General features: G+C 40.2%; 6 protein-coding genes across 7 annotated transcripts in view; 4 read left to right on the top strand and 2 right to left on the bottom strand.

The window, feature by feature from the left end:
* The first annotated feature begins 764 nt into the window (after positions 1-764).
* On the top strand, positions 765-3,214 carry LOC119023120 (lysophosphatidic acid receptor 6). Its single transcript, XM_037104796.1, has 2 exons — positions 765-1,337; positions 1,792-3,214. The coding sequence occupies exon 2, from the start codon at positions 1,886-1,888 to the stop codon at positions 2,846-2,848; it is 963 nt and encodes a 320-aa protein (XP_036960691.1). The 5' UTR covers positions 765-1,337; positions 1,792-1,885; the 3' UTR covers positions 2,849-3,214.
* ints11 (integrator complex subunit 11) lies at positions 2,925-14,166 on the bottom strand. Its single transcript, XM_037104795.1, has 17 exons — positions 13,933-14,166; positions 13,567-13,664; positions 12,388-12,461; positions 12,053-12,281; positions 11,846-11,944; positions 11,725-11,759; positions 11,490-11,628; positions 11,298-11,362; positions 10,114-10,303; positions 9,949-10,032; positions 9,765-9,854; positions 9,265-9,427; positions 8,862-8,972; positions 7,629-7,690; positions 7,394-7,536; positions 6,935-7,064; positions 2,925-3,303 (listed from the first exon to the last, which is right to left on the bottom strand). The coding sequence occupies exons 1-17, from the start codon at positions 13,958-13,960 to the stop codon at positions 3,238-3,240; spliced, it is 1,806 nt and encodes a 601-aa protein (XP_036960690.1). The 5' UTR covers positions 13,961-14,166; the 3' UTR covers positions 2,925-3,237.
* Positions 14,167-14,856: 690 nt separating this feature from the next.
* Positions 14,857-16,780, top strand: LOC119022971 (ceramide-1-phosphate transfer protein). Its single transcript, XM_037104506.1, has 3 exons — positions 14,857-14,984; positions 15,098-15,252; positions 15,401-16,780. Exons 2-3 carry the CDS (start codon positions 15,119-15,121, stop codon positions 15,921-15,923), a joined length of 657 nt encoding a protein of 218 aa, XP_036960401.1. The 5' UTR covers positions 14,857-14,984; positions 15,098-15,118; the 3' UTR covers positions 15,924-16,780.
* Positions 16,781-17,675: 895 nt separating this feature from the next.
* ubxn10 (UBX domain protein 10) lies at positions 17,676-20,104 on the top strand. Its single transcript, XM_037104202.1, has one exon. The coding sequence runs from the start codon at positions 17,978-17,980 to the stop codon at positions 18,683-18,685; it is 708 nt and encodes a 235-aa protein (XP_036960097.1). The 5' UTR covers positions 17,676-17,977; the 3' UTR covers positions 18,686-20,104.
* A 546-nt stretch (positions 20,105-20,650) lies between these two features.
* On the bottom strand, positions 20,651-26,837 carry zgc:193690 (ATP-dependent RNA helicase DDX19A). Its single transcript, XM_037104201.1, has 11 exons — positions 26,633-26,837; positions 26,372-26,423; positions 26,062-26,254; positions 25,854-25,946; positions 23,676-23,778; positions 23,464-23,578; positions 23,111-23,288; positions 22,534-22,771; positions 21,818-21,980; positions 21,384-21,575; positions 20,651-21,301 (listed from the first exon to the last, which is right to left on the bottom strand). Exons 1-11 carry the CDS (start codon positions 26,690-26,692, stop codon positions 21,240-21,242), a joined length of 1,449 nt encoding a protein of 482 aa, XP_036960096.1. The 5' UTR covers positions 26,693-26,837; the 3' UTR covers positions 20,651-21,239.
* A 148-nt stretch (positions 26,838-26,985) lies between these two features.
* The window catches only part of vwa5b1 (von Willebrand factor A domain containing 5B1), a 31,679-nt gene continuing 31,112 nt past the window's right edge, over positions 26,986-27,552 (top strand). For both annotated transcript variants that reach the window (XM_037104198.1, XM_037104199.1), the window contains exon 1: positions 26,986-27,306. The gene's annotated coding sequence lies outside the window, so the exon portion shown is untranslated. The remainder of the gene's footprint in view (positions 27,307-27,552) is intronic.

Here is a 27,552-nt window from a genome sequence, read left to right as displayed (position 1 = left end):
GAACAAAAGCATCAATTCAAAACATCAAATTACACTATTAAAAATAAATCAGAGATATTGTGATGTTGAACATATATTCACCCAAACCTCAACCCGAACTTAATTTGCGTGGTGTAAAGTGAGTCATATTCAAATCAACAAAACTTTACTTTATTTGAATTTATGCACAACTACAATATCATCTGACATGATGAAGTCTTGCTTCACTCCCTAATTGTGAGGTCCTGTCTTGGGTTAGGGTCCAGTAACAAGATACGAATTGTATAGTCTTTAGTGAATAGTTTCAGCCCATACATGGTGCACATCCCAAAATATTTCAATTACCACAGCAAACCTGGTGTCATGAATTATTCCACCTTATACCGTTCATAATGCACAGAGAATATAAAGGCTGAGGAGGCAACAGGGGCCCAGCAGCTGATCTCAAAGAGTTTAATGTGGCTTTGAACAGTGTAGACAGGAGTCTGCCTTCACACAGAGAGGAGCTCATGTCGCTATATTATCCTTTCAACAAGGGTTAAGACAGCCAGGAGATAAAGATCTTATGTGCACAAGTTAAAACCCCGTCTGCACAAGATATGGCTCCAAAAAAACAAAACAAAAATAAAAAACCTTGCATGAAAATGTGCTAAAAACCAGACACTCCTTAAACTTTTCATTTAGCTCTGCATACCCATGAAAACTGGGTAATCATGCAAAAGTCACAAGAGTCACAAGACGCATGTTTGACCTGCTCGAGCAAACATACAGAAAATTAAATCCACTCCTCATAAAGATTATGTAACCTGCTGGAGATGTAGAGAAGATGAGTGTTAGCTGGTGGCCATTTGGCCCAAATACATTACAATTCTCTAAAAAAAAAAAAAATCCCTTTAAATTTACTGTTCATATTAAACTTGAGCACCTCTTTTTCAGGACAGACACATTTATGACATTGACTTCCTTGTTTGCACACTTCTTAGAGAAACATTTTGTAATTTGGTTTCTGTTTTTGTGTGACTGTTTCTTCTGAAGTAAAAATAAATACATAAAAATGAATACGTTCATCATAGATTTTATTATACTGCAGTGGCTGGGTGATAAACCTAGACATTATGCATCGTCTCATGCACGGTTTCCTGACACCCCCCCACCCCATCTCTACACCTACAGTACACTGAAACAGGAAATTAAGAGTCTTGAACAAAGAGCAGCGTATATATACACACTCACTGTAGTCTGAGAGGAGCTGCACCACGAGGAGCCTCAACACAACACAGCTTTCATCTGATGCGCTCTCAGCATGCGGTGTAGTTTTTACATGTGGAGATCAGACAGAAGAGTCTCTAATTAACTTGGTGAGTGTGCTTTTTTCTTTACAAAATGGATTCATTAATTTTAACATTAGACAAATATAAATACAATGTGTTTGAAAGGTTGTAATTCCCCTAAAATGCGGTGAGAACCTCTTGATATTATACAACTGATTTAATGCTCAGGATTTAAATCTTTTAGCTCAAGTAAACAGGAAGTAAATTAAATAAACAGAAATGTTTAATGTCTCACGAAAGCTACCAGAAGTTTAACTTTCTTTGTTACTGTTGCAGTTTAGTGGTTTGGTGTTTTTCCGCCTTTTGTGTTTCACTTCACCCTCTTTCAGAATAATGTAGTCAGCTCCTAGAACAAAAACAATCTGTTAAAAAAAAAGCGAAATAAAAACAGTTTTTAAAGTCAGTACAACGTTAGTTTCCAGCGCTGTGTGAAACTGGAGGTGGAAAAACTCTGAGTGGAAACATGTTTTTGTTGCTACAGAGGAACCTGAAGCCTGCCATGCAGCAGCGCTTATGAGAATCAGCCTACGCCGCGGGACTTTCACTCAACTACACCGACAACACTTCAATCTGCAATGATGAACACGATAAACTGCACCATCCCTTCTGAAGAGTATCAGTTCTACCTTTTCCCGGCAGTCTACATCTTTGCTTTAGTTGTGGGTCTGCCATTAAACCTGGCTGCCCTCTTCGCCTTCACATTCAGGGCCACCACACGCACGGCCTTCAGTGTCTACATCAGCAACCTGGCTCTGGCGGACATTGTCATCCTCTGCACTTTACCCTTTAAGATCCACTACCACCTCCACGCAAACAACTGGATATTTGGGGACGTTGCCTGCCGTGTCACTGGGATCCTCTTCTTCTCCAACATCTACATGAGCATCTGTTTCATGACTTGTATCTGTGTGGACCGCTACATGGCCACCGTACACCCGCACACCTATCTGAGGATGCGCAGCCCCTGGTGCTCCTTCATCGTATGTGCGCTGCTCTGGGTTGCAGTTGGAGTGGCTATACTGGTCTTCATCCTCATGGGACCTCTGGAGACAAACGAAGACAAACCAGGAAGCCACAGATGCTTTGAGAACTTCGCCAAGAACGAGTGGAGCTCGCGCTTGGCGGCTTACAGCTTCATCTGCCTGACCTTCGGCTCCCTGCTGCCCTCCCTGATCATCCTGGTGTGTTACCCTGTGGCTGCACGGCGAATTTCCAAGATACAGACAAAAATGGCCAGAAAAGCTGTGAGGGTCATCTGCACCATCCTGGCGATAACGCTGCTCTGCTTCCTGCCCAACCATGTCGTCTATCTGCTCCACCTCCTTTGCCGCATGGACATCATCCAGAGCTGCTCCGCTGCCAACGCCATCTACCACGCCAGGCGGGTCACGATGGCACTCGTCATCCTCAACACATGCCTGGACCCGGTGCTTTACTACATTACCACCAGCCACTTTAACTGGAAGAGCTTGAGGATGACATGGCTGTGGGGAAGGATCAGGAGGACCAGGGGGATTTATACCATCACAGTGACATGAGTGAACAGCACGTCTACTTGTAAATACAGCTCTGTGTGTACGCTTCACTGTTTTTGTTAAGCCAGTACTGCAAAAATTAAACTTTTCTACAAATGTGTTTATTCAAATGGAATTTGTACATGAAAATAAAGGGAGAAATCAGAATTTGAACAACTTGTTTTTGTTGTGCAGTTCAGTCTATAAATGAACAGCAATGTCACCAAAGTACATTTAGAAAAAGGGGCAGTTAAAGGATCGATATCCCAGCAGTTCATGAAGCAAAAATGTTGACGTTGACAGGTAATTATTTGGAATTATTTGCAGTGGGCAGCGGTTATCAGCCTCCACAGATCCAGGTTGAAAAAATGAGTCCTGTTTTTCAAGTGTTCATTTTGGGGACAAAAGACATTTCAGCAAAGTCCAGACGGAAGCCCCTTTTTCAGCAGATTTGAAAGGAAGCTCCCCAGGTCCTCGTCCTGACAAAGAAAACCAAAACAAAATTTTTAAAAAGAGGCACTGATAGAAACTACAAAGCATCATATTTTCTCTTGAACACAGGTTAACACAAACACAAAAGTGGCATCAGCACAAAGAAGAACTGGAGAGGACTGAGGCAGTATCTATTAGTTACTGAATATCACGTCTCAGTTCCCCAATTGTCTAAACAATGAGGCAGCTGTTACTTTCGGCCCCGTTGCTTTTGCATTTCTGAGGGAATAACTGATTCACTTGAACAATTTTCACCCCACTGAAGAAAAAAAAATATCTGATGATTCAAATATCATTGAAAAATGCCATTGTGGTGAGGTTTTTCTTTGAATCATCAGTTTTTTATCACTATTACTCATTTTCATCAACCTGTGACCCCTCGAACCCAGGCTGGTAACCACAGATATTTACCATGTCACAGCTGTTAACATCTGATCATGTTCAATTTGTCCGAAGATTGTAAAGGTTTCTCAATCCAAAGGCAACTTCTTCTGACTGCATGTTTTGTTTTAGTAACATTTCACAACATCAAATCCCTTAAAATGTTCATTCTATAATGACATAAAATACACAAGAAATCGTGAATGTTTCTACAAAAAAAATACAGCAAACAATCAATTTACACTTGTGACATTAATGTTTTCGTATTTTACATATACATGGTTTTTTCTGTATTTTTGTTCTATAATCCGTACAGTATTTTGCATTGTGTTTCACCGTGAATATGACTTGTATATTACAAATAAACCTTTGATTCCTTGACAATCATCTCACAGAATCTGCGTCTTCCTTCAACAGCTATTAAACATATAAAGACAAACAGGTTTTTGTTTTTTTTTTCTAGAATTTCGGATAGAAAAGTCATTAAACAATAAATGATTACATGTTCTGTCTTTTGTTGTCTCTCCCCTTTGTGCACAGAGCACATGTAGCCACATTAACCACTCTCTTTCCATTACGCAGTGACCAAGTTCAACAGTCAGGTTTCCCCACCTTCTACTTTCACCCGTATTTTCTCTTTCAAAGGCCCCACTATCACACTGTCCACCCACAAAAGATATTTTCACTTCATATGGCTGAGCAAACATCTCCCCAGGGCTTTGTGGGCATGTAAAAAGTTTCTCTAAAATCCCTCGAGTGGTGCGGTCTGACTGGATTTCACCAAACAGTGAGATGAGGGCACTCAGTAGAGTGCAGGGCATGTCTGGGGGCATGAGGGTGGAGAACACAGAGTGCAGGGCAGGCTGTGTATACATGAGAGTGGTAGAATGAAGGGGGAGTTATGCCAAAAACCTGATGGCCACGTGCGTTTACTGAAACACAAGATTCCAAACTGAAGCAGTTGTTAATCACTTGCAATCCCGACCAGATGGTTAAGAAGTGTCGGCAGTCAACAGGTTATCAAACAGAGCAGTCTATAAAAAAAGCCATGAGAGGTCCTCGAGCATACAGTCATATACGTGCAGGGTTAATTCTAGTGGTGTGCAAGATTAGCTGCAGACAGATACCTACAAACATGACCAAACGCACCATTGTCTGGGTGAGATACCGATGTGCTCGCGTGCTGTGGTGAGAAGTATCTGGGACAGCTTGGGCAGGACTTCCACAAGTAAATGATACATAAAACAGCTTCTTACCAAATACTTTATCATCGTGCATCTATACACCATTATTGTGGCCGAGATGCAGCCCTCTTTCGGTGACACTTGATCTATTCAATAGTGCAGTTTCGACAAATGAAATCAAGATGTTGTCAACTTCACTGTTTTTTTTTTCCAAACAGTACATTAATACGTTCTCTACCTGTTGGGGACTTGAAGTAAATATTGTGCTCTTCGTGGAGGTTCGACCACAGCCCACAGAGGGTTTTCCACATTACAGCTACATGCGCGATACTGCAAAATACATGCAGGATGTGCCGTGTTTTCATGTATTGTAAAAGAATGTAAACCGAACCCAGTAGGGAGCCGACAGAATTGCGTTTCTTCTTCCAGCCATGCAAGTAGCTTGCCATTGCATTCTGTGACATATTTTTGCATATAATATTTGTGACTATAATACCTAAATTCTTTCCTAAACAAATATCATTCATATTGTCCCAAGAAAAAGAAGTACAATTTGCCTACAGAGGGGCGGATTATACAGCTACTTTGCTTGACTATCTCAAAAAGCACCTTGAGGGCAAATAAACTCTTACTCACATAAACCTGAAAACAGAAGTTGGTGCAATTTGCAGATGAAGCAGAAGATTGTCAGCTTCATGGAAATTAGACCAAACACTGCGCTTATGGACATTTTTAAAACTGAAGATAAACTTCTTGACCTCGGAAGAACCTCACAGCTCCCTTTTCATATAATTGTTAAATGGCCTGTGGAAACTGTGGAGAGCTGTTAAGTATCTTGGTGGTTTTCTATGATCATATCTATAATTATCTAACAACTTTCTGGGCTCAGACCTCACCCACAGCACCAAAGTCGCTCTTGACAGAGTTTACAGTCATCTGGAAAAACACAAATATAAAAACAGACAAGGGGTCCGTTCTCATGCTTCTGCACCTCAGTACTGCATTTAACACATTTTACAGACGAAGGACGGAGTGGGACTGTCTGACAAAGTGTTGTATCAGTTTGAGTCACACCTGCACGACAGGAGTTTGACTCCAAAACAGTCACAACATTATATGGAGTTTCACAGGGGTCAATTCAAGGCCCGCTTTAGTTTGCATTTTATATTTTACACTTGGGAGACAAAATACAAAAACTTGATGTTTATTAAAATATTGTGTTGATAAACAACGATTGAACATGGCTGATCTCAGGCTTCTTACCAAGCTTAATCAACACCAGCAGATGAGTAGAAGAGAAGGGCAAAAGCGAAGTGACGCTTATCTTAAGTTCATAACTTTGCCTACGTTACATGGTGTTGCTTTAAGTTTCGACCTTCATGCACACACACTGCTGACTTTCTTCGTCAGCAGTATGTTTTATAAAATCACCTAAAAAAACCCCACATCTTCTCGACTTTTTTTCCCAACCGATTCAGCTTCCAGCTGCTCTTGGAGGAGGTTTATTGTTACTTATTGTAGCCAAGTGAAACGTGGTACCAAACATCACAGTGTCCACTAGTGACTTGAGGGCGCCTTTCTCTTGGACGGATAAAAAGATCAACGTAAAAAAAAAAAAAAAAGCTAAATTGTGCCACCAAATTGAATACTTCTTCTTCTATCAAAACAAAAGTGAGGAACCTTAGTGTCGACCTTAGCTGCTACAAACAAATAAACCGCTTTAAAATTTGCCTTGTATCACCTAAGAAATATATCAAAAATAAGAAGTTGCAAGAACTGGAGAGACCATACACTCTTTCATAAACTGTAAAATTGTTACGGTGCACTCTCTGGCCTTCCACAGAAAACTGTGTGACTGTTCAGTTATCTTAAAGAGTTGTTATTGTGTTTGTGTCTTGCTGCTAAAAAGAATTCCCTCCTGTGCAACAATAAAAGACCCGATTTGAAGTCAGAAACGGTGGAACGTGCGAGGCATTTTAAACAACCTGTTAGACGCCCGTTACGATTGAATCAGTGGAGCAGAGACACTGAAAATGTTTTTTGTTTTTTGTACCTGATAACTCCAGGAAAGCAGTAAGACCTTGGTGTTGGCGTCTTCAGCAGAGGAGGAGACTTTGATGACGATAGATTCCACCATGACTGTGCCATCGGGGAGGTGTTGGATGGTGTAACCTTTTAAAACGCTGAATCAAAGAAATGCAAAAGCAAGCGGTTACAAATTATGTAATCTCGGACGTCACAAAATGCACAGGAAATTAGTTTCAGTGCACAGAGGTGCTGAAGAAATGTGATACATGAGTTTCATCCAAAGATAAGGGAGAAAAAAAATGTAATTTTAATTCTCAAACAGAAATGACACAATGAAACAGTACACTGTATAGTATGTTACAAATAAACAAAACAGTGATGTGGTTTTAAAGGAAGAAGGATGAGTAGGTGGGTGATGCAGGTGAATTGTGAAATAATGCAGATTCCTAAGTAGATAAAGGAGATCCAGTAACTCTCGTCTCACCTCTTGAGGTGTGTGTAGATTCTGTGAAGTGTGTCGTTGTCGCTGTGAGGGTCCTGGAGCTGCACGCGGCAGGTGAAGCGTAACTGATGTTCGTTGAGGCCCAGCTCCTTCAGGGCCTGCTCCGACGACACCAGCTTCAGACTCTGTGCTCAGGAAAAAAGACAAAAAGGGGGCAAATCAACGACTGTCCATCTGTTGATAACTGAGCAAATCCATCTTTTGTGTGTGAACTTACGTTTTCTTTCATGATCAGAGTTCCATGCATGGCGCGAGGCTTTTTAGGATCAGGAAGAGGACCTTAAACACAACAAGGTATATAAATAAACATGAAAATAATTTAAAACACAAGTGAAGACATCAAACAAACAGTCTTATTCTAACTCCACAAAGCCTTATGGTCCAGATAGGGTTGCCAGATTTGTGTAAATGAGTCTCTAGTTAATGCAATTTAAAGCCCAAGTCAAGTCACTCCAACTCCTAGCAGATAAAGTATTAAAATATTATCTAATAATGATATTATTGGCAGTATAATAATGACTACTATATATAATTATATATATCTAGTATAATTATTGATTTTCAGTGAAATAAATGTGATCAAACAAAAATACCATTTAAACATTATTATTTTATGAATTTCATCTTCTAAAATTAACACAGATAAATCATTGAACTGATCAGGTCTCAAGGCTCATTAGTCTTCAACTAGCTGCGGCCCAAGTCATTCATTTTCTGTCAAGTCAGATTCTAGTCATCAAAAAAGTGACTTTAAGACAATTTAAGTCCGAATCACAATGACTCAGGTCCACATCTCTGTCTGGACGTGGTGGCAGCAATTTGTATGATACAATAGAAATGTAAAATATTCCAGGAGCAAAAATATTTTGCTGGATTCAACTAACATCAATCAACAGACATTACATCAAAACATTAAGCATACAGTGTTGGCTAACTTGTCATCATTGCTCAGACACGCCAACTTGGTTTCTTGGTAAAACTGCCCCCCCAAAATTCCCCCAAAATACAAATCAAGACGACAGGTTAATTTTTGAGAAAAACTAAAGCATAGCTGCGCAGTAATCTGACCAAACACTATGAACACTAGCTAAAACAACATCTCCAGTCCTCCAGCTTTTCTCGAGTCAATAAGGAGCTGCGCTCGTCGGGGTCATTATGTTATGGACATGATATATACAGTAAAGTACAATGCATGACATTTGTCATTGTGACAACTAATTCGGGTCGTGACATTTAGGTGGCACGGGGGAAGATTCCTGAAGCACGGTACAGAACAAACTTCAATCAAAAATCAGATGTCAAAATGTCACAACCAACAATATACTGGAAGTGAAAGTGTGTAGGCACCCCATACTTTACCAACAAGACATTTGGGCCCCTTCATTACGCCTTAGGGTGTGAACTAAACAGCAAATTCCCAAAGTTTCAAAACCGTCAGCAAAAAACCTACCTCCGAGCGCCATCTCCCTCTTGAGCAGGTTGAGTGAGATGTCCACCGGCACACTGGGGTTGGTTGTTACCGTCGCTGTCTCTCCGTTGGCTGGCATGTAGCAGTCGATGCCTGCCGTTAAAAAACAGAAACGTTCACTAGACTGCGAAGACCTTCTCCTCCTGTTGTTAACATACATTCACAGAACACTTACTCTTAATAAGTCTAACATTTCGGGATGAACAGTATGGATTTTTTCAGCCTATACAATACTGATATACTGATAATTAACTGACTCTCATGGTCAATACTGATAAAATAACTGATAACATGTGATAATTTATCTGTTCAATATATATCTTGCATCCCAACTTACATTAGTAGTGTGTGTTATACCATGTGTCTGTGCTGCTGATGTACTTACTGAACTCCTGTTCGATTTTGCCCTTGAGGAACTCCATTTTCACAGCCTCTCCGTGTACCAGCAGCATGTTTCGAGGCTCTGCCATCCGAATGAGCTGCATGATGCCCTTGGCATCTGCATGAGCACTGAAGGACATGTACTCCACCTGTAGCTTCACATCCAACTGTAAGAATCACAGAAATATGAGTCGATCGTTACACCAGCGTTGTTTTTGGGGGGGTTGATTTGTAAAGGCATAGATTGATAATTGAATAAATAAGTAATCGTATTGCTGCTGAGTCAGACGAAATGATGAATACCACTGTAAAATCTGGCAAGAATTAGCCATTCGAGAGCTGGCATGGGCCTGTCTAAACCTCTCTAATGGACATGTTATCACTTGTTTCTTTATCACAGTTTTAGAGACATGTGGATTACGTAACACTGCCTAGAAAATAAATAGTGCCATCTGGACAGTATATCAGTTATTGAACTTAAGGTGACAGTGAAGACGGTCTTACTGTTGCTCTCCCTTCCATCTCCAGTTTCCTCTGCCCGTTTAGAATCTTGTGACCGATTGTTCCTTGTACACAATACCCAGGCATGATCACCTGGAAAAGGCAGAACTAGCTGTTTAACAAGTATAGTCACTTTAAAAAAAAACAAACAAAACATCTTCCATTTCCTTCCATCTTCCACACTCACCATGTTCTTCTCGTTACCAGCCCACTTCTTGAAGATCTGCAAAGACTGACCAGCGTGCAGCATACCTGGTGTGGCAAACACCACCTGAACAAAAGTACATTGTTGTGGATCACTTACATTTTTTATGACACTTTTTATACACTTATGATGAAAAACTTAACTCACCATAGGACCAGGGTTGTCAGCGTAGGAGCGATCAAAGGGCTTGATGTGCTTGAATTCAAACATGTTTCTCTGTACAAAGGTTTTTCGAATCTTCTGGTTGGTCCATGTTATGAAAAGCTTGTAATAATGGTTTGCTTTCTCCGTCAGTCCCGTGGAGAAGTAGATGGGGGCCTTTAGGTTCATTCTCTCCCTGGGTGTGGAGAAGAGGTAATTAGTGCGTCTGTCCAGTGAGGCGCCACTTAATATGACAAAGTTCACACACCACCATTATTCTTTCAAAACGAAAATACAGCTATTTTAAGGAGCTAATTGTTGCCTTTTTGTATTATAATAATGTGCAATTACACCACATTATCATAATTATTATTATGTCACACTATTATATTTAACTGAAATGCAAAAAGTTATGAACCAGAAAAAACTGGCCTTTATTTAACATCACTTAGCTCAGGACTGATGATTATCTCCATGCATCACTGTCTTGGCCCTTTTATTTCTATTCTTTTACAGAGACCTGACCTTGTTCCCATGAATACAGATTCTTTTCAAAACAAACACTCTCCTCTGTGTTCTGGCCTCTTGTTCGCACACAAAAGGCATTTAAGCTCACTAGAACAGAGATTTTCTTCTGTGTATCATGAGGACATGTAGAATGGACTATTTTGGGAAATGATGACGGTCACCACCTCGTGTTTGCACATCTCGTTGTTTCTCATGTTTTATAAGGACCAATGTAAGTTTTTTGTAAGCAATGCTAGGACTTAATTTAAGTTTACAACATCTTCACTTTGGATAATTTCTTAAAATGTTCATTGGTGGTATCAATGTATTGTCAGCATACACTTTATCGCCACCTAGAGGCCCAACAAATCAAATTAAATAAGTCTTTTCTATAACGCAAAATCCCAGTCACATCGCCTCAGTGGGTTTTACAATGTGACGAGCCAGCGACATTCTGTCCTTAACACTTTGACTCGATTGAGGAAAAATTTCCCTGTACTCATGTATACAGAGAAAGTAAAAGAAGTAAAACAAAGATCCTGTGGAAAGATATCTGTTTAGAAAACATCTTTTACATGTAGACAAGGCCTCAATTACATTCACAAACCCACACTAAGAACAAAAAAGGCTTATATGCATTTTCTTCCAAAGGGTTTGTATGAAAAACTGAATAACAACTGTACCAAAATGTTTCCAGCAGGATGCAGAGCTCTTGTGCTCTTCCGAGGGCGAAAACAGGAATGAGAACCTAAAAAGGTGAAAGGAAATCATTCATCTTTAAAAAGGATACATTTCCTCTCCATGGCACTAAATTAAAAAGGGGAGAAGACAAAAACTTCCATCACAAAACATATTCGACTAACTTTAACTCTTACCTTTCCTCCTCTTTCTATGCTTTCATGCACTTTCTTCAGAAAGTCCCTCTCTCTGCATCTCTTTGAGTCACGGATGGTGGTGGCATATGTAGATTCTGAGATGAGGATGTCTGGGCGGCACTTATCGATCCATGCAGCACTGCAAATAACCAACACAAAGATAAGGATAAAGAGAGTGTTGTGCATGTGCATAAAAGTCAACACGATATGAATAAATACAGTAAAAGCCACTCACCCTAAATGTCTGTCAGGTGTCATGTTGTAGTCTCCCTGTATATGAAAAATACATTATTCTGAGATCTTGGCTATTGAAGTCAAACTCTGAGTCTGATACAGTGCAGACTTGTTATACTCACAGTGTAGACTACAGACTCTGATCCCACTTTGATGTGCACCATGGCAGCTCCCAGGACATGGCCTGCATAGTACGCCTTGATCTCCAGCTCATCATCCACCTGCAGGCAGCACAACAGAAACAGCTTGATTTGCCATCAAAAGAGACGAGCAGCTGCTGCAGAAATGATTAATATCTTGGCACATCAAAATTGATTTCAGCGTTGCACCTGGACAGTTTGGTGGAGGTTCAAAGGGACCACTTTCTTCATGCAGTCCTTGATCATCTGCGAGGTGAAGAAGTTGGTTTCTCCCTTTTTGTCAACGGTGATCTTCCGGAAGTCTTCCAGCAAAATGGGACAGATAGCCTTGGTGGGATGGGTCATGTAGATGGGGCCATCATAGCCCACCATCTCACTCATGAAGGGCAGAGCGCCACAGTGGTCCAAGTGGAAATGGCTGAAAGAGAAATAGCCGAGATAAAACGCAGGATTGTTGTATCTATTCTATATAGATATATATAAGTGAGAGGGAGATGACACTGTGTAAATACTAATAAACAAACCTGATGATCACACAGTCCAAAAACTCTGTCAGGCGACCATTTTGGGTTATGTAAGAAAAGTCTGGGAAACGTCTCTGCAAAGACAGTACATGATTTATACTGTAGATGATAAAAAACATATCAAACACACGATATGAGGTTTTCAAAAACAGGTTTTGAGTGCAACATAGTTTGATTGAAAATAAACCCCCATCTTCTAACAAAACTGCTGCAGGCACTTAGCTAAAGCCACTGGTGATGTAGTTAAAGGTGCAATTTGTAGGAACTGACCAGCTGGTGAATTTATACTCCAAACAAATAGGGACACAGCATAACACCAGAGAAACTGCTAACTGCTGCTGTTAGCTACTTAGTTCAGTTAGCTGTGCAGCTAGTAGCCCAGACTAGGAGGTCAGATCACCATGGAAGTGTTGGTCTTGTTTTTACTGCTAGCAAACAAGCTGTGGCAGGGGCTTACTGGTGACTGTGCCTACTTCAGTATATATCTGTGCAACACAACAAAAAGATGTATTTAACAAAACATCAAAACTGTCACTGTGATGTCATATTCTGATATTTTTAATGTTTTAAGCTGAATTTCTTAACTATTGCACCTTGAAAGACCATATAGGAGAGATTACACCTTGAAATGCAAGGACTGACTGACTTGATCATTGATTACTCTGTGTGACGTCCCTGAAATGTGGCAAAACATCACATTTTACTGTAACATGAAGCAGCAAATCTAGCAAACTAGAGAACATTTTTTATTTTTTTCGCAACTTAAAAACTTAACTTGAGTGATTGAATGGTGATAAAACAGTTGCTACTGTTTTCTATAGATTGACTAATTGATAGGTCCAGGCAATATGTTGATATTGTGTTGTTATCGTGACACATAGGACCACATTGTCTTATGCAACATCTACACACAGCTGGTGGTGGGATGCACCTTTAAAATTGTTTTGTGGACAGCCAATAAATACCCAGCCAAAACCATTTTTGCTCACTAAGTCTTATCTTAGCTCACACTCAGGTGTGCATAAAAATGATGGCTTCTGTTATCTGTTATTTTATCGGTATCAGCCACATCAGTCAGGTAATTATTGGTTATCGTATCGGCTGACATGAATCCATATCGTGCAACTCATCAACTTGTTGTTTTTTTCTGTTTAATGATAGATAAACTACTTTACTCACATCATCGTTATATCCCATGTGCATCCCACAGTCCAGCATTATGTTTTTGCCTCCGATAGAGACAAGGATGCAGCTGCGGCCGACATCCTGTCCAGCACCTTGGAGAGGGAAAAGTTGAGAGAAGGCTTAAAAAAAAACAGACAGTAAATGCATCTTAAGTTAGCTTCACCAGCTAACAACAGCTACTAACAGTAAAGGGTGATAGTTACAAACACATTCAGACCACCATGACAGATAATACACAAACTGTTGCTGTTAAAATAGAGTCAGACATATAGCGAGTAGTTAACGTAAAGTTACAGACGCATATATTTGTTGACGGAACTAGCATAACTGCTGCTAGCTAGCCGCTGTAACGGTACTCACCCAGTGGTGTTACTTTTATTTCAGGCATGTTTTCTCATCGGAACATCCGAGTTTTGAAGATAGCTGAAAACCAAGACGTCAGACGAGAAGGTCTGACTGCTCCCGGTGAATAACAGCTTGTTTACAGAGTAATGTCTATTGTTTAACTTGTGTACATGTGGGTCATAACAAGCAAACTACCGGCGGGTTTTCACTGTCAACACACCCGCCGGTAAACGTTAGAACTTCCTGTCCGCGTCTTCAAAATAAAACCACGTTGCAAGATTTTGGGGAAGTTGGGTGTTAAGAGATCATGGGAGAGTTTGTGTGAAGTTGTGCTTTTATATACACAGAGTAAGTATTTTACAGGTTGACTCAAGTGTTTTCAACATCAATATTTATTACCTTATTTAGTAGGTACTAGGACATCACACAGGGGTTTCTTTTCTTTTCTGTTTTTTTTTTTCATTTGAATGTTATTAAGAAAATCCAGCATGTTTTTTCTACCAGTTGCATTCATTCAGACATGGCATGCCACTTTGCTGTTGATTTGACAAGTCAGAATTGGTAAAGGAAAAAGAGAAAAAGAGTGTTTTTCAACTCATTACATTGAAATTTGAACTGCACATATATTCACAATTTCTTTCACTAATCTAATTGCATCCCTTGTAATGTCGAGAAGGCGTTGAAACATAATTTAGACCTTAATTTGAGGACATCATGAAGCAGAAATATAATGTTTTAAACTTTATTTTTGGAGTTTGGCAGAAAATTTTAGGGGGGAGGTTTCATTGAAGGGATTCTGGGGACTAAGGCCAAGTATTATTTCAAAAATAAATCTGCTTTGACTAATCAAAATAGTGGTTGCCCTGATTCAGTCAAACTAGCTACTGAACTCAGTATTCTTGACAAAACACTCATCTTCTTTTATTTTGAAGGCAACGTCACCAACTTCCTGTATGTACCGGTTCGAGTCTGCGCAGTAGAGGCGGATTAGACCAGGAAAGACCTGTCGATCTTTTGACACGAAGAGAGATGCTGGATTTTCTTTTCACGTCTAAGTTTTCTCGCAGGTAATGCGTCCTGTCTTTCATTCTTTACCTCCATACTTAAATCTGTCACCTCCTCCACTTTGCTGTTAGCCGTTAGCTACGTTTGTTCATTCATAATTGCCTTTTCTCGACAGCGCTACCTCATAGAAACAACCATGGCTGCCCCCGTGGCTTCAGAAGAGCAGAAATTCAGTTTACAGGAGGTGCTCGACACCTTCAAGTTGTGTTTGTCGGAGAATAAAGAAGTCTACCTTGAACACTACGTGGCAGGGTGGCGTGGCCTCGTAAAGTAAGTGATGTAAAGTCCAAATCTTGTGTGTGGCCTCTTCTGTGTGAACTTCCAGCAGGGTTGTAAATGTAAACACTACACCCAGATTCAACAGTGTTCAGAGTATAAGTTTAGTGCTAACAGATTGTTTTGTTTCCATATTTTCTAGGTTCCTGAACTGCTTGGGGAGTGTCTTTGGCTTCATTTCCAAGGATGCTGTCAACAAGATCAAGATCCTGGTCACCCACATGGAGGGTGAGAATGGGTCCCAGTATGTCACAGTCCAGTCAATGGTCAAATATGAACTGGACAACGAACTAGTGGACCTGACCAAGAGAGGCAACCACCCAGAGTCAGGCTGCCGTACTCTGCTGAGGCTCCACCGTGCTCTGAGGTGGCTGGAGCTCTTTCTGGAGCGCCTCCGTACCAGCAACGAGGACGGCAAGACCTCTGTCATGTGCTCAGAGTCTTACAACGAGTCTCTTGCCCAGTACCACCCCTGGATGGTCCGCAAGGCAGCAGGCATGGCTTTCTGCGTGCTCCCGGGGCGTCCAGCTTTCTTTGAAGTGATGAACGTAGGCCCTCCGGAGCAGGTCGTGGCCATGCTGGGGGAGGCACTGCCACTAATCTCTGATGTGTACCAGATCACAGAGGAACTTTATGCCCACCATAACATGCTCGACCTACCGTAGAGAGCGACAAGTGTTATTATTTGCTACTTTGTACACTGTATGAGTAAATATCTACGTGTTGTGCATTCACTGTGTTGTGTCAGCATCAAAACACTGAACTTAAACTTAAGTTACATTAACAGTGTTATATATGAGATTATATTGATGCATGATCATCTTAACTCTTTGTAGTGCATCTCCGAATGACCTTTTAAGTTCCGTTTTTGGTTTGTAGATTTACAAATTTATTTGTTGTTGATTTAAATCAGTGATGGGAATTACAGTACAGTGGGGCCCAGAAGTCTTTGCTTACTGCTGACAGCTGTTTGTTTTCAAACTACCAAATATTTGATGGTTTCGTGGTCACAAATGTCAGAAACTTGGTAATTTCTTAGTCTTACGTCAATGTAAATGGAATTGTTTGGGGGGTTGTGACTGTTGTGATCATTTACAACTTAGTCAATACTGAAAATATACTGATACTAATCATAATTTTATGTATGAAAGATATACAGCAGTTCCCAAAACACTTGGGATTAAAGAATTTCAACAATAAGATACAGAATCGTTTGTTGTTCAATGATCAGACCAAATACTTCATGTATTTGCTCAAGGCATGTTTTCTTTTTTGCTAACTTATGAAACAGAAAGCCTTTAGAAGTGGACTCAGGGTTGTTAACCCCACTGTATATGATCATTTAATTTATAAATGATGACGTATGCTGTGTAAGTCTTTATTCCAAGTGATTTGTGTATTGTTTTACAGGAATGTACTGTATGTACTATATATATCTTTTTATATATATATATATATTGCCATTAATTTAACTGAATTTATAAGCAGTGTAGCTTAATAAAACAAATGGGTGATGATTGTACATTTGTGTTTTCTTAGAGTTGACACCTGATTATTGATCTAAACATTTTGTCAAATGGCATTTAACCTGAGTTGATGAAGGGAACTTCTGATCCTGGTACCATTTTCAATTTTATGACCCACTGTTAGAGCTCAGTTTTGGCCAAATAATTGATATATCAATTCACCCATATTACTCTGCATAATAAGTACCTTTGGTGCTTTTTTACTTAAAAGTTATATATGAAATTAAATGAGTGTAAGTATTCAGTGACAATACTATATTTTTAGTATAAGTATAAGAGCTGAGTATTTCTTCCTGGGGTCTTTAAAATATCCCAAACAAAACAAATGTGTCATTTTCTACTGCAGACTTTGGTATAAAGTTATGTTTATGAGTGAATTCTCACAAATATATGTCTTAATATGAGACATGAAGCATAAGGTGTGAAGTATCAAGGTGATATAACAGTGTTAAATGTGCACTAGGTCATTCTGCTGGAGAAATATGAATCAGAAGAGAACAATCATTTTTTTAAGCTTAAATTAAATAAACAAACTGACTGAAATAACAACACAATTTTATACTGTTTAATTTGTTTATATTTGGCGGACCCTGCCACCCTTCTACTTTCTGATAGTGTCCTGGACTTAATTTACCTCTGAGAGCAGTTTGTTTATTCAGTCAAGGGGAAAAGTAAATATCTTAGATTTTATTTGCCTCATTAATGAAAATATTACAATTCTGGGTTTACGTTTCCTCTCTTAAATGAAATAGTGCCCCTTTAAATGTGTTTCTGGATCTGTTACAGAGGCCAGAACATCCCAGAACTAGTGTTAAATCTGATGAATCGAGCTGTAGTTGCGGACTCCACCCACCAGGGGTCGCCCCGCCCTCCATCCGCATGTCGTCATCAAGGCAACTGGACTGTCATGGCAACCACGGTGACGCTTTAAAGAGGCACTTCCTGCTGGAGCTGGTTGAAAACTTGCACAACGGCTCAAAAGTAATGTGAACAAACGGCTTTTTTTTAACGTTTTAAAGTGACATTTATCTTCCGTTGAACGAATCTCTTCTTCCATGTCGTGAAACAGCTTCTAGGAGGAGCAGTTTACACTCACATCACTTCTTCTTTCACTCTTTTTTTGTTTTTGTTTTTTTAAATTTGGGAAGATCAGACGCCAAGAAGCAACCGGGAGTCTTAACAGCTGCTCATCGATGCATTTAACAAGGCCGAAGTCCTCCAAGGGTCGAAGCAGACCCGCCCTGAACTCTGCAGGCGACGCAGGCGGCATCCAGAGGACACCCGTGTCTCCGGAGTCTCCTGTGCACCGCCGCAGGCCGGAAGGAGCCCTGCGCTCCCAGTCCCAGCCCATAATGTGGCAGACCGGCCAGCTGAGCCAGGATGAGGTCCTGCAGATGCTGCATCACACCCCTGCTGCTCCTCCACAGTCCCTGAACAAGTACAAGGTTCTTCCCTCCATAGAGAGGAGGCAGTCCGAGGTGAGGAGCCTGGACCATCAGATGTCTCAGCTCAGCCTGTCTCACGGGGCCATCCTGCAGCAGGGCTACAGGCACGACGAGCCAGATCTCCCCAGCAGCTCTGAGGAGGTGGACAGCAGACCCAAGACCCCTGGTCCAGCACCAGTGATGACCAAAGGTGCCACTGGGAGTTTGCTCCTTGCTATCCGGGCTCCATGTGGTGGGAGGTTCCAGCAGCACTTTGACCCCACAGACACTCTGCTGACAGTGAGGGCCAGTGCAGAGGTCAAGTTTGGAGCCAGGTATGGAGACGCTTGCATTGAGACCATGGATGTGCCACGCAGGACCTTCACAGACATGGATGTGACTTTGGCCCAGTGTGGCGTCGTGAACAGATCGGTGCTGTGCATCTCTCACAGTGACAGTGTGGTGGAGCACCAGTGAGCACACGTTTGTTTTCAGGTGAAGTCTGGCTTCAGGATGGGATATAAAGTCTCCCTGCATCCACAAATGTCTTAATGAGATTCTACACTCTGATGTTTTGCTTCACTGGGTAGAAAGATGATTATAAGGGGGTCACAATAAATCAAAAAGTGCAATATTCAAATTATAAGAAGTTATAATTTTTCTGTTAGAGGTAAAATGAGTCACAAACCAGCATGATAACAAGTGAATGTGGTGCTCTAGAGATGCCTGACTACAACACTTGTTCTTAAGATGTAGGTAAACATGGAGGTTTGGTGCAGATGGAAAGTCAGCTGAAGTTTCCTGCACAGCAAAACAGCGCTGCAACAGTCTCCTAAACGGCTGAAGTAGATGTCGACTTGCTTTAAAAGTCTCCAGAGACCCTGAGATGCCAAATGGATCTGAAAAAGACGTTGTTTACACCATTTTATAAAGCTGCTAAGCTAAAAGCATTTGTGCTCAGCCAGTCTGAAGGGCGTGCACAACCTCAAATGTGTATCGAGGATACTAATACCATCCATTTAAATCAAACAGATCTCGGGGGCTTTCAGAGATTATCGTTGTTGTTTTTTTTTTTGTAAAACAAGTCTCCATCTGCCTCAGTTGTTTAGGAGAATGCTGCACTGCTGTTTTGATGTGGAACTTAAGAAATGTTTTTGTGGACTAAGAAACTGAATTTCCATTTTTGGGTGAAGTTATCCTTCAAATCTAAAGCTCAAGTTTGTGCACATAAGACCTTAAAAAGTCATAAACACTTCAAACATCTCCAGGACATACACAGAGAATGTAGAGGAACTTTTGTATATATTAGATTTTTCAATAAAGGAGGAATTACAGAGCCCCTGAAGTTTTTGTGTGTTGTGCACACAATCAAAAGAATCTCTCAGGACTGTAAATCCTCAATAAGGAGCAGATATATCATATTTTTAAGAGTTTATTACTAATTAAACTGGTTGGAGAGTCATAATAGTCTCAAATAATTGTATTATTGATCTTTAGGTGTATTAACCTTTTTTGGGCAAGTTTTCAAGCGATAACTTGTTTTGTTGTACAACTCCACGGGTTCATTCAAATGTTTCCTTTCCTTTCTGGCTTCATGTAACCTCATTTAGTTTCTAAGCTTAGACTACACAACATTTTATTTAAAACAGCAGGTAATTAGCAAGTTAAGAGCTTTCATCGGCTGTTGCGTGAAGAAAAATCTGGTCGGGTTGCAGTCGTTAAAGAGTTTACTATCAGAGCATCATCAGATGCTGCTGACGAAAAACTGTTTCTAGTTCGTTTGTTGCCATTTTCAACATGTTCCTTTTTTTGGTTGATTTTTCTTGGATGCCATATTGAGTCTTTTTCAGAATGCTGACGTATATCACCAGGTTGTCAATAAAAAAGGTGAATTCATCACGCTGTACTTTTATGACTGCTTTCAAAACATGTTAACACAAGTACAGGCTTCTTTTTCCTCTTATTTTTTTTAATCATGTCTCAGGAAGTGAAGCTTAGGTGTATATCATAAAACCAAACTGGCCATCATCTTTGTTATTGGAAACACCTGTGCTTTTCCTTTCCATGTCTGAACACTTGCTGTGAAAAAGGCCCATTTAAAACACTTCACTCTGCTCTGGTTAAGTACTCCTTTTATATTTTCTCCAGCTGAATGCAGCCGGAAAATTACTGCTGGATGGTTGAGAGCCAAGTGTTCGTGATGAAAGCTCCAAGTGTGAATCTTACAACAGAAATCTAAAAAAACTGAAGTGCAGACGATTAAAAGCTTAAATGCACCCTGTCTTTCATACATATTGTATGTTCACTCAAATATATCATAATTGTGTTTAATAAATAGCTCTGAGGAACTAATGCATTCTTTTATATCACCTGATATAAAAATGGTCTAACATGAAAAGACGACCAAGAAGCTGTCGCACACAAAAAACAAACATTTCAACGGACATGCAACAGTATATTTTTTTTTTTTTATCCACACAAACACTGGGTAACACCTCCAGATTCACAGTCTGATAGAACAATCAAATTAAGTTATGAGGAAACTAATTGGCAGCTTCCACTCGGCTGAAACAGGCATTTATTCCTTAAAATGCTTCAAGTCACTCAAGGATATTATATCGGCACTCAAACTTGATCACGCCATGCAAACGTCTATAGATGAGACCTGATATCCCACCAAACCTACAATCCACTTCAGATAATCAAAAAAAATTAAATAACACACAACACCGCACACAATGTATAATTATCACCACCCATCTTAAATGCTGTTTTAACAGTCAGTGGTTGCTTTATAGTCTGCGAGACTGCTTTAAGGCTTAAGGTGACTTCAGTGACTAGTCAAATTAAATCTAAGTGTAAACTTTGGCACAAATCGCTGCCTTGAAATAACCTTGCATAGTTAACATCAGCATGCATCTCTCTTCTGTAAACAATAAAATGCAAACAATGAATGCTTGAAAGAACTCAAGTCACATTTGAGGTAACGTCTAACTGATTCGGTATCGATGTTGAGCATGTCGCAAAGCGTTCAGCTCTGCAGGAACTCAATTTCGTCAAGATTGCTCAGGTCGAGTTTCTTGATTCTCCTGTCTGTAAGACAAAGATAAAAAGTCATGTTAGGATCTTTAGATTTTCTATTTCACTTGAATAAAGTCATAGAAAATGAACCTACTGAAGTGCATCTCGATTTGGTTGATTATATCCATGCTGTGCTTGCTGTCGACCATGTTGACAGCAAATCCTCTTTTGCCAAAACGTCCTGTGCGGCCGATCCGGTGAAGGTATGTCTCATTGTCGGCATTCCCGTCCATGTCCATCGGGAGGTCAAAGTTGACCACCAGTGACACCTGTTCTACATCAATACCTGTAAACACCAGAACCACAAGTGGGTTAAGATGTTACTTTTTCACTCACCACCCAAAAAGTTGTTTCAATGTTTAAATCGGACTCAATCTTAAACCATTAAAATCTATGGTAGGGTGCTCTACACTTTAAGTCACATTTTTTATTCTAAGAAAAACCTATTGCTCAAATTTTGTTTTGTTGTGGACAAGCAACACTCACTCGAAGTATCGTGCCACCATAAATCAGGCTTTAATCTCTCACCTCTAGAGCACACATTCGTGGTCACGAGCACCTTCTCCTTGCCATTCCTGTAGCGTTCGATGACTGCCGCTCTCTGCTCCACCGTCATTTCCCCACTCAGCAAAGCCACCTGGTGGCCCTCTTTAATCAGGTTTGTGGTCAGCCAAGAAGCCATCTTGCGAGTCTAAAGAGGAAGTCTGACCTGAACTGAATTGCTCATTTACATAATTTTCCTGGAATGTAAAAATTCTTTATAAGATTTTTTTAAACAGCCTAAAAGGACATGACAACATTCTTTTGGTTTGACTTATAGGATGTGGTATTCTGGTAGTACTTCTCAACAAAATTCAAGACAAATTAACCACCACATTGAGCTTTAATCGAAAAACACTACTCAAATTTTAATCCAGTTGACCAAGAGCTACACAATTATTCTAGAAATATCTGATGTTGTAAAATCAAGCATCACCACTTCAGAACAAAGGAGAAAGTATCCACAACAAAGACTTGGCTTAGTGACCAAACAGGACTAAAAGGTACACTCTCTTCAAAAGGTTCACATATGGTCAGGGGCACTGACAGGACAATTAATCTATGATACTTATTTTTGATTGTGGTGGAAACTGAAGCACCTGGCAAGAAACCAGAGTAAACATGGAGAGCTCTCCAAACAGAAAGGTCCTGCCTTTGACCATCTTGCTGTGTGGCATCTGACAGATTACCAATAGGTGACTCACATGGCAGAAGATCATGGCCTGTGCGATGGTAAGGCAGCCATACAGGTCACAGAGTGCTGTGAACTTGTCCTCCTTCTCCTTACAGAGCACATAGAACTGCTTGATGGTGTCAAGCGTCTCCTCTTCGCGCTTCAGTCTGATGATGTTGGGATCAGGGACCACCTGCTCTGCAAACCTCCACACCGAGTCCTCGAAGGTCGCAGAGAACAGGAGCATCTGACAGTCCTTTGTGAGCATTCTGCGTTGGTGCAGAGAAAAGGAAGAGAAAGAAGTTGACTGACATGACAAAGAAAAATCCTTTTATTGTCATCATCATCACTGGGAGGTTTCTCTGACAGGAACTGAGGAAGAAAATACCCATCTGGAGTGATGTCTAGGAAGAGCCATTTTGTTATCCGCATATAAAAAGCGATTCCTGTCTGTCTCCTAAACCAGATACACATTTGCGTAACACCACTCACCAGCTCAGATCCTATCCGTGCCTGTTGGTTCACCAATTAACCTGTATACTCTGATTAAACACATCCATCAGTAAACTATTAAACAGGACTTGAATGATTTCTTCAACAGAACCCACCTATGGATACGTATGCTCTGGTCCCGATGACCTTGTGTGGCGATCATCACATCAGCCTCATCCAGCACAAACATACTAATCTTCTTGGGGTCGATGTGCCTGTACTTGGTGCACCAGTCGAGGACTGTGCCTGGTGTTCCAATGACAATCTGCTCCTGCAGCTTGGTGCCTCGTTCCACTAAACAGAACGAACATGAAATTCAGACAGAAATTCATGCAGTGACATAATCAACACCTGCTTCGTTATTACTTTAAATATCACTTTGCTATTAATTACATCAGATGTAATTACAATCTTACTTCTGTTGCCCCGAATTTGCCATTAATTCCATCAGATATAATTACAATCTTACTTCTGTTGCCCCGAATGGCGTAGGCCATTTTCACATCAGGACAAAATTTCCCCATTTGCTCGATGACTTGACCGATCTGCAGAGCGAGCTCATACGTTGGCACGATGCAAAGGCACTGAGAAGGCAAACAGTTTTTAATGGGGGAGTATATTTCAGCTTCTACAACTGCATGTGGACACCGGCTGGCCCGGCAGGTTACATGTCGTGCTTACCTGAGTCCACTTATTGGCTGTGTTTACATGGCTGAGCATGGCCAGAGAAAAAGCAGCAGTCTTACCGGTTCCAGACTGTGACTGGGCGATCAGATTCTGAGGTCTGGAGCCAGAGAAACACACACACACACACACACACACACACACACACACACACACACACACACACACACACACACAAACATAAAGTAAAACTACTGCAATGAGTTTTGGCATTAAATCAAAAATCAACACTTAAAAGTCCATTTTAGAGCTGAAATAATTGTCTTTCAGCAGAAGTTTGATCAGAAAATAAAACAGTTTTTCAAGTAAAACTGCTACCACTTTTTTTTTAAAAAGTGTTCCAACTACTCAGTTCACTGAATATTTTTTCTTTTTGGACTGTTGGTTGGGTCCTTTGCCCATTTATTTGATTCCAAATTAGATTTTGTATTTGTGCTTATTTTCTCATTATTGCCATCTCCAGACAAGTAAAATCATGAATATAATAACTATCATTATATTTACTACTACTAGTTACAGTCGTTTTACAAAGAATACCAAAATATTTTATGGTTCCAACGTCTCATGTGATTTACTGCTTGTCAGTTTTATCCTCCAGTTTTGGAATATTGATTAAACAAAGCAGGCAATTCGAAGAAATCTGAGGAAGTCAGATTTTGAAATTATTTTCTGACTTCTAATAGAATTTAACAGCTTACATGATTAATTTCATACTTCACATCATAATTTTACAACTGAATAATCCTTAAATAATTAGGTGCTGTTAATTCATATAATTCATGTTAAAAAAGAAAAAAGTTTCCGTCAAAATAGTGGCCCAACTAATTATTATTTTCATAATGCACTATTAAGGGGAATTTCCTTCTGATTAACTGAATAATCATTTAGTTTACAAATGTAGAAACACACAACCCTGTGGAAATAAATTCATTCTGTATCTCCTTGTCCTCTGTAGGATCAGAAATTAATCAGCCAGACTTTGTGCTCTGATGTATATTTTTTGTGTCTCATTACCTTGTAAAATGGAAATGTATGTTTATAGTCCTGTACAGTGGAACTGTGGTAATAACTGCATTGAGGAACGTGCCCATGCTTGATTCTCGGCTAATCAGCAGCTGATTATGGAAAAAAACACCTGTTGGCAATCAAGCACAGAGCGAATCTGATGAAGCAGCACGTGAAACACGTAGTTTGCTCCTTGTTGTTTATATTGTCAATTGTATCGTGCTGTGCAATTGAATATTGATGTTTTTGTCTCACTGTGGTTTTTCCTGAACCAGCTGCACCCAGGGGAGAAGCAACACTGTAACTTCAGTTTTTTTTTGAAGAAAAACACTTTCAATTTCAATGCATTTGATTGGAATTTGATTATTTTATTTTGCATTATTTAATTTGTGCAAAATTAAACTTGCCAGACATAGCAAGACGAAACGATGGAAACAGATGGAGAAGGGGATGCGAATTTGGAGAAAAGGCGCGTTAGTGTCTCGAATCTGAAGACACCCTGCAGCCCTCGTTCTGGATTATTTTGTTTTCTCAATTTCTTGCTCAGCTTGGAGCACAACCCAAATTATGGTATCTGAAGTCTTGGGAATGAGTCTCAACAATCAGCTATGTATTGTGGTGCGTTTATGACCAGCTCGGACAAATTCCACTAATCCTACCTTTAGGTTTAATAGTCTCTGATTTTTATAAATATGATTCCAGTCCAGTTAGCTTTGAACAGAAAGGTCTGGTGGAAATGTCTTTCAGAGGGTTTTTTTCCCCTCTGTGTACATTTTAGAGCCTGCACTTTATCACTTTTACTTGAGTAAAGAAGTTAAATTAGTACTTCCACTTTTACCAGAGCCACGTTAACATACAAGTATCTGTAATTCTGCTTGAGTAATGAATGTGTAAACTTTTGCAACCTTGGTTTATGAACCATATTGCCCACTCCTTGTCTGAGGTGATACTGACAAGTTGGTATGAATACTGCAAAATGCAAAAAAACATGAAATTTTAATGACATAAAAGCAGAAAAAGACCAACAAATCCATACCTTTGAGGAGCCCGAACTAGCAAATTGCTTGGTGTTTTTCTTTGATACATGATTTAGCTTTCAAATAGTAGATTAATTGATGATTTGACTTAACTTGTGTCATCTCTACTCTAAAAGAATAAACTTGCACTCACGGCTGTGCCAACATCATTGGCAAGGCATTCTCCTGGATTCTGGATGGTCTGTTGAAACCCATGTTGTACACACCCTTCAGCAGCTCAGGTTTCCTATTGATCATCATGTCAAAATAACAAGAATAGAGTGCATGAGGAGGATGAAGAAAAAAAACAAAAAAACACAGACATGTGCTCATCTGTCTGAGAAATCCCTGTCCAGACTCACAGCCTGAGCTCCTCGAAGGTCTTCACAGAATACAGGGGAGAGCTGGGGTCCCGCTGCAGGACCTCCACCTGGTTTCTGTTCCGCACCAGAGAGCGGCGAATGATTTTATTAAGCAGCGACTGCTCTGCGAGGTCCACCTTGTCGCCATCTTTTCTCCAGACTTCATTTTCACTGGTGTCCGGCGCTTGGTTCCCTGCATTTGAGGGACAAACCACACGCTCGTCAAAACTACACCATGACAGCTGAGCGGCAAAATCAGGAGAGCAGATGTGTTAATTAAACGAAAAGAAAAAAAAATACATGAGATTACCATTAACGTCTGACAGTTGGCTGCGCAGACCTCGAACTTTTTTGCTGTCGAACTAGTTAGAGAGAAACAAAGTTCATCAAATCATCAGCTGAAATAAACTGCGTGTGTGAAGTTAGCAAAGCCATATTGGAGGCACTGACGAGCAGGGCAGCTAGGTAGCATCGTCAGCTAACCTGCTAACGAACGATGAGTAAGATAGTTTGATGTAACTGTCGGGGCCGGTTGGTCCTTTTTATTAAAAAAAACAAAAAAACAACCCACCTGTGAAGATGAACTCGCTTCTTGGACATCCACGGCAACTGCCCACGAGTCCTTCGACATATTTACACATTAACTGGACTCTTTTTTTTGTTAGCGAGCCGAACAGCACTTTCATAAAAAAAAAGTTTGATGTCAGCGTGAACGATGTGCGTGAGAGCGCGAGGTGACGACGTGCCGTTGTCCTGACCTGGAACCAACGGCTACCCGCCGGACCACACCACCGATGCTGCTTTCACGAGCATCGGAATACAGCGCAACTTAAACACCGGTCTACCAAACAAAGTGGGATTGGAACCTACAAAAGGACTTTAACACTGCTACAACATAATCACAGCATGAGTTAGTGTAATATAAGCGTATCTTGCGTGACAAAACTGAAGGAAAAGTTCGAGGACATCCAGATTTACAGCGGATTAAACCGTTTTATAACTATTACATAGCTGCTATAATGTGTATGTCTTGTCTTTGTATGATGTGAGCTGTAATATCTTTTTTCTGCTCTTGTTATGTCTGTTTGGTGGTTTACACAACGATATATCAACCACCTAATGACAAGCAATCCTTTATTTTCGCGGTTTACGAGGAACACGTGAAAGCACCGACTATTCCCACCCTGTTTGTAGCAGTGAACCTGCTGACACACCCATCACACAGGACAGCTGCATGTTGACGAGGTATTTTACCAAGTATAACATTGTTTTTTTCTGAATTTGCTTTAGTATTACATACATCTTACTATATTTATATCATCTGATGGGTTTGTTTATCTAGTTTCCTCACAATAACTACTGTTTTAGCCTTGATGTGGCTCCATTTGCATGAGTTAAAAGTATTTTCAAGTTCATATTTGAGTTGATTTGTTGGTCTTTTTTTTCAAGTGTACCGGAAATTACTATGAATATATAGTGTATCATTAGCTT

Source organism: Acanthopagrus latus, chromosome 7 (genome assembly GCF_904848185.1).
Source record: "Acanthopagrus latus isolate v.2019 chromosome 7, fAcaLat1.1, whole genome shotgun sequence".
NCBI lineage: Eukaryota > Metazoa > Chordata > Actinopteri > Spariformes > Sparidae > Acanthopagrus > Acanthopagrus latus.
The sequence above is the reverse complement of the archived record's forward strand: the minus strand, read 5'-3'. Positions and strand labels throughout refer to the sequence as shown.

Coding starts and splice junctions, on each gene's coding strand:
- LOC119023120 (XM_037104796.1), top strand. CDS start 1,886: ATGATGAACACGATAAACTGCACCATCCCTTCTGAAGAGTATCAGTTC.
- ints11 (XM_037104795.1), bottom strand. CDS start 13,960: ATGCCTGAAATAAAAGTAACACCACTGG. Junction 11,945..12,052: donor ACCTCCACCAAACTGTCCAG/GTGCAACGCTGA, acceptor TGCTGCCTGCAG/GTGGATGATGAGCTGGAGAT. Junction 7,537..7,628: donor CTCTGATCATGAAAGAAAAC/GTAAGTTCACAC, acceptor TCCTGAGCACAG/AGTCTGAAGCTGGTGTCGTC.
- LOC119022971 (XM_037104506.1), top strand. CDS start 15,119: ATGGCTGCCCCCGTGGCTTCAGAAGAGCAGAAATTCAGTTTACAGGAG. Junction 15,253..15,400: donor GGGTGGCGTGGCCTCGTAAA/GTAAGTGATGTA, acceptor CATATTTTCTAG/GTTCCTGAACTGCTTGGGGA.
- ubxn10 (XM_037104202.1), top strand. CDS start 17,978: ATGCATTTAACAAGGCCGAAGTCCTCCAAGGGTCGAAGCAGACCCGCC.
- zgc:193690 (XM_037104201.1), bottom strand. CDS start 26,692: ATGTCGAAGGACTCGTGGGCAGTTGCCGTGGATGTCCAAGAAGCGAGT. Junction 22,772..23,110: donor CAGAGCATACGTATCCATAG/GTGGGTTCTGTT, acceptor GCACCAACGCAG/AATGCTCACAAAGGACTGTC. Junction 21,981..22,533: donor AGGCCATGATCTTCTGCCAT/GTGAGTCACCTA, acceptor CTTCCTCTTTAG/ACTCGCAAGATGGCTTCTTG.